This window comes from Rhagoletis pomonella, unplaced genomic scaffold (genome assembly GCF_013731165.1).
Source record: "Rhagoletis pomonella isolate Grant_MI unplaced genomic scaffold, Rhpom_1.0 Rhpom_scaffold_00001, whole genome shotgun sequence".
Classification (NCBI taxonomy): domain Eukaryota; kingdom Metazoa; phylum Arthropoda; class Insecta; order Diptera; family Tephritidae; genus Rhagoletis; species Rhagoletis pomonella.
In genome coordinates this window covers 99,015,421-99,025,566 of record NW_023458555.1, presented here as the reverse complement: position 1 = coordinate 99,025,566, position 10,146 = coordinate 99,015,421, and the positions used below count along the sequence as shown (strand labels likewise).

General features: G+C 35.1%; 1 protein-coding gene across 1 annotated transcript; it reads left to right on the top strand.

Annotated features, from left to right (window-relative positions):
* The first annotated feature begins 6 nt into the window (after positions 1-6).
* LOC118749219 (eIF-2-alpha kinase activator GCN1) lies at positions 7-4,613 on the top strand. The gene has a single exon (XM_036484013.1). It carries the CDS (start codon positions 109-111, stop codon positions 4,492-4,494), a length of 4,386 nt encoding a protein of 1,461 aa, XP_036339906.1. The 5' UTR covers positions 7-108; the 3' UTR covers positions 4,495-4,613.
* Positions 4,614-10,146: the final 5,533 nt, after the last annotated feature.

Here is a 10,146-nt window from a genome sequence, read left to right as displayed (position 1 = left end):
ATACAAAAGGCAACGGCACATTCCTTGTTATCACTGCTTGTCAACGATCAAGAGCGGACTAAATATGTACTTAAATCCTTGCTTGACATTTACAAGGAAAAATTAACCATGATTCCTCCTCAATTGGATCAATTTGATCGAGAAGTTTTTCCCGCGATTGATCAATGGGAACCGCGCAGGGGTATTGCAATATCAATTTCTCAAATTTGTAAATTTTTTGATATTGAAGATGTGGATCAAATTATGCAATTTATGGTTTTGCAAGGCTTTGGAGATCGTAACGAAATCGTTCATAAAGAAATGCTTGCTGCCGCTCTTTGCATAGTCGATTTTCATGGCAAAGAAACAATAGTTAATTTATTACCCGTATTTGAAGATTTTTTGGATAAAGCACCCAAATCTAAAAGCTATGACAATGTTAGACAGGCTGTCGTTATCATAATGGGATCATTAGCGCGACACTTAGAAGCTGACGATATTCGAATAGAACCCATAGTTCGAAGATTGATTGCGGCATTATCAACTCCTTCTCAGCAAGTACAAGAAGCGGTGTCAAATTGTTTACCCCATTTAATTCCATCAGTGCGAGACAAGGCTCCCGAGATTATAAAAAAATTGTTACAGTTACTAATAAAGTCTGATAAATATGGGGAGAGGAGGGGAGCAGCTTATGGAATAGCAGGTATTGTTAAGGGTTTGGGAATCTTGTCCCTAAAGCAATTCGACATAATGTCTAAGTTAACCACATTTATACAAGAGAAGAAAAATTACAAATCTAGGGAAGGCGCACTTTTCGCGTTTGAAGTACTATGTACAACTCTTGGCCGTTTATTTGAGCCATATATTGTGCATGTACTACCTCATCTACTGCAATGTTTTGGAGATTCCTCGCAATATGTACGACAAGCGGCTGATGATACTGCAAAGGTCGTTATGGGGAGGCTATCAGCTCATGGAGTCAAACTTATTCTCCCGTCTCTACTTAATGCTTTAGACGAGGATTCTTGGAGGACTAAGACGGCTTCGGTTGAACTCCTGGGAGCAATGGCATTCTGTGCGCCAAAGCAATTGTCATCATGTTTACCAAACATTGTTCCAAAGCTGATAGAAGTTCTTGGTGATTCCCACACAAAAGTGCAAGAGGCTGGTGCTTGCGCGCTAAAAGTTATTGGATCCGTTATTAAAAATCCAGAAATCCAAGCCATCGTCCCTATTTTGTTGACAGCTTTGGAAGATCCATCGAAAAATACATCAACTTGCCTTCACAGTTTGCTTCAAACAAAGTTTGTACATTTTATTGATGCTCCATCCCTTGCACTCATAATGCCTGTTGTAGAAAGGGCGTTCATGGATAGATCTACAGAAACACGAAAAATGGCTGCTCAAATCATTGGAAACATGTACTCTCTAACTGATCAAAAAGATTTAGTTCCATACTTGCCCAACATAATTCCTGGTCTAAAAATGTCATTGCTTGACCCGGTGCCTGAAGTAAGAGCTATTTCTGCGCGAGCCTTGGGAGCAATGGTGCGTGGAATTGGGGAATCTTCGTTTGAAGATCTACTACCGTGGTTAATGCAAACCCTTACCTCCGAAACTAGCAGCGTTGATCGCAGCGGTGCCGCTCAAGGCCTTGCAGAGGTCGTTGGTGGTCTAGGTGTGGATAAACTACATCAATTAATGCCAGATATTATCGCTACTTCCGAAAGAACGGATATTGCTCCACATGTTAAAGATGGATATATCATGATGTTTATATACATGCCCGGACCCTTTCCTAGAGAATTTACTCCTTACATTGGACAAATAATAAATCCGATATTAAAAGCATTGGCGGATGAAAATGAATATGTTCGCGATACAGCATTAAAAGCTGGACAACGTATTGTCAATTTGTATGCAGAATCTGCAGTAATGCTTCTTCTTCCGGAATTAGAAAAAGGATTGTTTGATGATAACTGGCGAATTCGATTTAGCTCTGTTCAACTATTAGGTGATTTGTTATATAGAATATCCGGAGTGTCTGGAAAGATGACTACGGAAACGGCTAGCGAGGATGATAATTTTGGAACCGAACAGTCACATAGTGCCATAATAAAATTTTTAGGCGAAGAAAGGCGAAATAGAGTTCTATCGGGACTTTATATGGGGCGAAGTGATGTATCATTAATGGTGCGACAAGCAGCTCTACATGTTTGGAAAGTGGTTGTAACAAACACACCCCGCACGCTAAGAGAAATTTTACCTACCTTATTCGGGTTGTTGTTGGGCTGTTTAGCTAGCACAAGCTATGATAAACGACAAGTTGCCGCGCGTACTCTAGGTGATCTTGTAAGAAAACTAGGAGAAAGAGTACTTCCCGAGATAATTCCAATTTTGGAGAAGGGTCTAAATTCAGAACACGCAGATCAGCGTCAAGGCGTTTGTATCGGCTTATCGGAAATAATGGCATCAACTTCCAAAGAAATGGTATTTTCATTTGTTAACAGTCTAGTTCCAACTGTAAGAAGAGCTTTATCTGATCCATTGCCAGAAGTCAGAGAAGCTGCAGCAAAAACTTTCGATTCATTGCATTCTACCGTTGGCTCACGTGCACTTGATGATATCTTACCATCAATGTTGGAAGGTCTAAACGACCCCAATCCAGCAGTTGCAGAAAATACTTTGGATGGCCTTCGCCAAGTCATGACAATTAAGTCGCGGGTAGTGTTGCCGTTCCTTGTTCCTCAACTAACGACAGCGCCAGTTAATACGAAGGCCCTTTCCATTTTAGTATCAGTTGCAGGAGATGCGTTGACAAAATATTTACCTAAAATTTTAAATGCGTTACTTCAAACATTGTCGGACTCTCAAGGAACTTCATGTGAACAACAAGAACTAGACTATTGTCAATCAGTTATCCTATCAGTAACAGACGAAACCGGTATTCGTACAATTGTGGACATTTTAATGACATCTGCGAAGGCTGAGAACGTGAAGACACGAAAATCGGCGGCAAGTTTACTTTCTGCTTTCTGTACACACACTCCCGGCGATTATTCACAGTATGTACCTCAATTGCTACGTTGTTTATTGCGATTGATGGCCGATTCAAATCGTGATATTCTTCAAAGATCATGGGATGCCTTAAACGCGGTTGTGAGAGGCTTAGATTCAAACCAGCAAATCGCCCATGTGTCTGACGTTAGGCAAGCTGTTAGATTCGCTGCAAGTGAATTAAATGGTTCCGAACTGCCAGGTTTTTGCCTTCCAAAAGGAATTACTCCTTTGCTTCCTATTTTTCGAGAGGCAATTTTAAATGGTATGCCAGATGTAAAAGAAAATGCTACTCAAGGGCTAGGTGAAGTCATTGCATTAACAAATGCTCAATCCTTACAGCCATCCGTTGTTCAAATAACCGGACCATTAATACGTATTTTGGGAGACCGTTTTAATGCGGGAGTTAAAGCGGCAGTACTAGAATCACTAGCTATTTTGCTGCGAAAGGTAGGGGTCATGTTGAAACAGTTTTTGCCACAGCTGCAAACAACATTCCTGAAAGCTTTAAACGATCCAAATAAAACTGTACGCATGAAAGCCGGGCAAGCTGTAACAGAACTTGTAATTGTTCATTCCCGTCCTGATCCAATATTTAATGAAATTCACAATGCTATCAAGTCGAGCGAAGATTCCTCCTTACGAGAAACTATGTTAGCAGCTATGCGTTCGCTTATCACTTTTGCTGGGGTAAAAATGTCCGAAGGTTTTAAAAAACAAGCCTTTACTACTCTTCTAACTATGATAGCTCATTCAGAAGATATTACTCGGTCTGCTTCGGGAGGCTGTCTGGGCGCACTTCTGAAATATTTAGCATCTCAGCAATTGGAGGATATACTACAGCAGCACATACTGATTGTAAGCAACGAGGATGGTCCGTTAAAACATGGTCGCACCACAGTTCTTTTCGTCGCAATAAAGGAGAGTCCTGACGTAATTGTAACCGCGAAATTTGAAGAGAAGGTAATAGAAATAATTATTAATAGCATTTCCTCTGAAAAGGTTAATATTGCTAGCAACGGTGTTCGCGCAATAACTTGCTTGTTACAATTTTATTTGTCAAATGATCTTCCTTACTCACCGTTAATCGTTTCAAGTTTTACTCGAGCTATGAACCATAAGAGCAATGAAATAAAACAACTTGTTGCCAAATGTTGTAATTATTTAGCAAAGGAGCTAACCGCAAATAAGATGACCCCAAATATTTTAAAATTGCTTGTACCGATGTTAGTTAATGGCACCAAAGAAAAAAATGGCTATGTGAAGTCCAATTCTGAAATAGCTTTAATAGCAATTCTACATCTACGTGATAACGATACTACTTTTAATTTGGTATGCCAAATTTTGGAGATTGGTGCGAGAGAATCTTTAAATGAGGTTGTGAACAAAGTTTTACGTAAAGTTGCTGTTCAGCCTGTTGGAAAGGATGAAGAATTTGATGATACAATTTTAAACTAAGCCAGTTGTGTATTTAGATTGTACTATAAATTTAATTTGAAGTCTATTGTTGTGTCAGCTACTATTATAAATTAAAAAAATAAACCAAACCACAAAAAATTTACAACGATGATGCCCAATTGCGTATTTAGTTTGTGCTATAAATTTCATCTGAAGTCTATTATGTCAGCTACTATTATAAAATAAGAAATAAATCAATCCATGAAATTTACAACAAATTCAAAAGTAGAAAAGTCTCATTTAAGTTGCGTTTTGTATACAAATGCAACCCTGTCTATTGTTTGACACTTTTCAGGAACTTGCAGGGAGAAAAACTTCGAACTAAATTCTGCAACCTCTGACAGAGAGTGCAAGTTACTCTCACAAAAGTGCTTTGACTTACAGGTTTTTTGGAACCTGGAATGCATTCCTGTAAAAAAACTGCAAATCGTGAATTTCGTGAGCATCTGGAGCGCAACTATAAGAGATTGAGTCATGGGTAAAAAAGTAATTTCTCCGTTTTTCGAAGTTAGTTAATCGAGATATGGGCCTTCGAAGTTCGAAATAGGAGCTTTGGTAAAAAATTATATTTAATTATGGCATATAAATAACTAAAAACCTAAAAATGTAGACGCAGTCCTCCTTTTGCTTTAATTTATATATAAAAGGTCAAAGCTAAGGTCTTCGAAAAATTAAATTCCTTATATTTCAAACAGTTTTGAACTGATTTCTCGATATAAATATTTGTATACTTTGTATATAAAAACTTTAGAAAAACCCCATTTAAATGAAAAAATACCTTTTTTTATAAAAGATAATATTTTATACGCTTACCGCTTTTAAAAAAATTGGGATCGTTGTAAGGACGATTTAATCCCCTTTCTTCTAATATGCATATTTGTATACTTTGTATATAAAAATTTGAGAAAAAACACATTCAAACGAAAAAATAGCTTTTTATAAAAAAATATTTTAAACAAAAAAATTACTAACCGATCTTTAAAGGGTTGGTAGCGTTGTAAACGCGATTAAACCCCCTTTCTTCTGATATGCATATTTGTAAAAGTATCTTTAATTTTTCTATATAACCTGTTACGTAAAAAATCAAAAACCATGGTTTTTTTATATTTTTATATGCCTTAGACTTCTGTTACATATACTTTTGCTTTATTTTTAACAGGGCTGTGGGCAAACAAGAACGAATTAACGCTTAAAACACTATAAATAATTTGTTTTATTTAAGTACGGCATTCAATTGTATTACTAATTAGTATTTTTTTTTTTTTAAATTTTGTTGGATGAAAAAATTGGTATTTTTTCCTTTTAAGTGTTTTTTCTCGAACTTTTATATACGAAGTATACAAATATGCATATTAAACGAAAGTGGGTTTAATCGCCTTAACAATGCCTTTTTTTTTTTTTAATCGGTGAGTAATTTTTTGTTTAAAATATTTGTTTTTTACAAGAAAAGGTATTTTTTCCTTTTAATTCCTTTTTTCCTTTTAAGTATTTTTTTCTCAGATTTTTATTCACAAGGTATACAAATATGCATATCAGAAGAAAGGGGGTTTAATTGCCTTTACAACGATATCAATTCTTAAAAAATCGGTCGCAATTTTTTTGTTTAAAATATTTTTGTATTTTTTATTTTCTCCTTTAAATGTGTTTATTCTCAAATTTTTATATACGATTAATACAAATATGCATATCACAAGAAAGGGGGTTAAATCACCTTTACAACGATGCAAATCTTTCAAAAATCAGTTCAAAAATTTCTGAAATATTAAGTTTTTAATTTTTCGAAGATCTGCCCTTTGACCTGTTATAGCACCTGTAAAGAAGAGAAAAAAGACGGACCACGTCTGTATTTTTAATTTTTTTGCTTTATGGATAAACATCGAAAAATCAAAATAATTTTTCACCTAAATTGCTTTCGTGAAATTGGCTGTATGAATCTGGAACTTTTATTTGACAGTTATTTGTTTACTTATTTACATTCCTTATGATTTCATACTCACAGTGAGATGAAATAAAACCTCTAATAAAAATTATTTAATTTTGGATCTGGTTTTTTATAACGTTTTCATTTTCTTTTTTAATAATTTTCATGAATAACTGTGTTAAGAGATATCGTTTGGAAATTAGGGATGTTGCGAATGTGTAATTTTAGATATCCGCGGATGCGAATGTGGATGTCAAGTATTTTTAAGAATTAATTGAACTGAGTAAATTAGGTGATTTAGGTGAATTTTTTTTTATTTAGTACCTGAAGGCCTGTTTCTTAAAGGGTCGTAAATCACACCACCACCACTCAATAACTACTCGAGGCGACAAACTTGAAAAACTTGAAACTTGACAAAATTGTAAATTCTTTTGGATTGATGCAGCACCAGTTGAGAAGACTTTCAGTTATATTTTTTTTTATTGTGGTGCAATAACTCCTTTTTGAGAACTGCATCGGGGCTGCAAATGTCGGATGTATTCTCCTGACTTTCATCTTCACTGTCCAGCATCATGGCAAGATCGTTGTTTAAACAAAGTAGCTTTCCAAAGAATTCTTCATTCTCATTCTTCTGATTGGGAGAACCTGTAACGTCATTAGCGGTTTTGGACTTTAGTTTTTGCAATTCATTTTTAATCTATTCTTCTGTGACTGGTTTGAAAAATGTGTGCTTATAGCGAGGTTCTAAATAGGTGGAGATGGCAAATAAATTGTTATTTTCTAGGAATGAAAATTTCGAAGAAAATTCTGTTTTGAAAGTCGTGGCTGCCAGCCGAATTAGTTTAAAATCTTGTTATTTTGTTAAAAAGGCACCGCGTGTTTTATAATAATTACAATTATTGGAATCACGGACGATGAAAGTTTCAGATCTTCTTAGTTCCCGGGTGACTTCTTGAAAAGGTTCATCTGGCTTGTCATTAGTTTTGTTTTTTTTTATTAGCTGAGATCGACTTTTCCTAGTCGCAGGGAATCACAATTAATTACTCACCGCTGTCGGTACCATGAGCCATCAAATCCGTTTTGTTGCTCCATTCCATGCGATCAATGTGCTTTGATATTTTGAGGAAAAATAACTCAAATTTTATTTATTAACTATTTATTTAAAAAACTAGAAATACAACATTTCTTACAGACTATATGGAAAAAATATGCTTAGTACATTATGTGCAAAATTCATTTAATGCTGGAGAATTTGAGATGAATTTGAATTCTTTCAAAGCTTGCAGTATTGGAGCGTGAGAAGCATAAAAAGTTCTAACTAGCTCTAAGAAATAGTGTCCTGATTTCGAAGTCTTTTATAAGGAATATGAAAATTTATACGCTCAAGAAGGAATGGAGAAATTGAGAATCAATCTAACCCGTTACTATGTCGAACACGAAGGAGAGAGAAGGTATAATACGGTGACCATTCGTACTGATTTTGCCGGCGCAGTACCGATTTTGAGAAAATTGTCCCGTTGAATATTTTTTAAAAGTCGTATAAGCGTCCGGATTTTACATATTTGTACCGATTAAGTCCCGATTTTTAGTGTTTTCTTTATTGATTTATTAAGAGTCTCCCTGTACTTTGGCCCAAAAACAAGGGCGGCAGCTCTTCGCACACCGTCTTCAAAAGAGTCACAACTGAAAATTTTGCATTTTTGAAATTATGTACTAAACATGTACACAGCTTTTATTTACCTTTCAGCAAAAGCTGGAGCAAATTTTTGTTATAATTTGTTAAAAAACCAACCTAAGGAGAAGTCGTCTTGCCCACATGATGTATCATGTGCTAATAGCCCAAGAGCTAGCGACGGCCAGACCTTCGTTATTTTATAAAGGCTGAAATTTTCGCTATGTATGCCCCCAATACAGATAATAACGAACCCAGCTAATGAAATTTGGAAAGTGGTGGCTTTGGCAGGTCTCAGGTGGTAAAGGTGTATAAAACAGCACCTAAAATTCGTTATAGTATAAAGGTCAGTTTTTATATATTTTATTCGTAATAATATAAGAAATGAACGACGGTTCATTGCCAGACACTTAGCTTGGTTCCTACCCCCTGCCAGACACCCTTAAACCATGATAACTTGTAGTTATGCTTTTGTCATAGTAGAAAAGCTGATTTTTATATATGTGACACGTAAAGTTAAAAGGGACCCACGGTCAGAAAAAATCGGGTTTCACTTTTTCACCGACTCTTATAGTAAACGGCCCACTCTTTCCAATGCAATAAACCGCAGATTTCCAGCTGCATTGGATTTTTCACAATTTCACTTCAAAGTTGGGTACTTTCACAAAAAAATCAAATCTGACAAACTATTCTGAAATTAATCAAATTCGCTTGAAACTCGTTACTCGGGGGTTTTCGAACATTGGATTCGTAATCACTGACCTCGTTTTCGGTGTCAACGACATTTTTGAGTTTCACTTGAATCTGAACAAATTTTAAATTTTTTCCGCCATATTGGATCCGCCTTTTTGGATTTTTAAAAATGAACATCGGATTCGTAATCAGCGACACCAAAAACACCCGAGTAACGAGTTTCAAGCGATGCCGATCAATTTTTAAAAAAGTCATCCGCCATATTGGATTCTGCAGTTTGAATTTTGGAAAACTAACATCGGATTCGTAATCAGCGACCCCGAAAACCCCCGAGTAACGAGTTTCAATCCATTAAAACATTCAGAAGCATCAAAATCAACTTGGTAAACTTCAAAGTCGTTTTTCTCGAAATCTTTTTTTCTGAGCATAGGTCCCTTTTAACTTTACGTGTCACATATGTCTCTTGGGGAACTATCAAAAGATGTTTCCTGAATTGCCAGAGCATGAAGAACTAATAAAAATTATACGTTTGTTAGTTACTTATCAGAGTCGGCGGTCTTTACTAGCTGAATTCCAATTTCTAACAAAATTTGTTAATGCCAACGGCTATTCGTTATGCCACAAAGCCCATTTTTTGCAAAATTTGATAAGAAAAATAAACGCAAAACTAGACTAAAAATGTATAAAAAGAGTATGTGATAAAAAATTCTTTAGAACAAAATGTTCGTGTCAATAAAATAAAAATTTAATAAGTTAATTAATAATGTGTTAGCGACTTATGAACTTTTTTTTTAAATTTAATTTAGTTATAACTTCGATGTTGTATTAAAAATTTTTGTTTACTATAGGAAGGAAAAATTATTTTTATAAGACTATGGAAAATTTCAAGTTTTTCAAAGGCCCAAAAAACGCCGCGACACGTAAATTTAATTTTGGATCCTAGATCATGGATTTGTGTACCGTTTTTTCATATCAGAACATTTTCCAAAGAATATTTACGGTTACGGCCATGTACGATATGGCGTATGAGTAACATTATTTCCCGTTCCTACTTCATACAAAAAATTATTGCATACTTTCATTTGACCATTCAAAACTTATTTATTTATCGGTCGATTTTCATCGTTAGTAACTTGATTTTTTGGCAAAAGAACAGCTTTAATATATATAAAAAAATTTCCAAAGGTTTGTTATCTTTTCCTTGCTAAACATACATTTTTTCATAAAAATTAAAATATCTTGGGAAAATAATCTGATATGGGAAAATGGTACACAGATCCATGCTCTAGGATCCAAAATTAAATCAACGTGTCTCGGCGTTTTTTGGGTCAATACAATTTCGAAATTTTAATTAAATTAAATTAAA

Excerpts from the sequence above, each read along its gene's own strand:
- LOC118749219 (XM_036484013.1), top strand. The coding sequence starts at position 109 with ATGATTCCTCCTCAATTGGATCAATTTGATCGAGAAGTTTTTCCCGCG.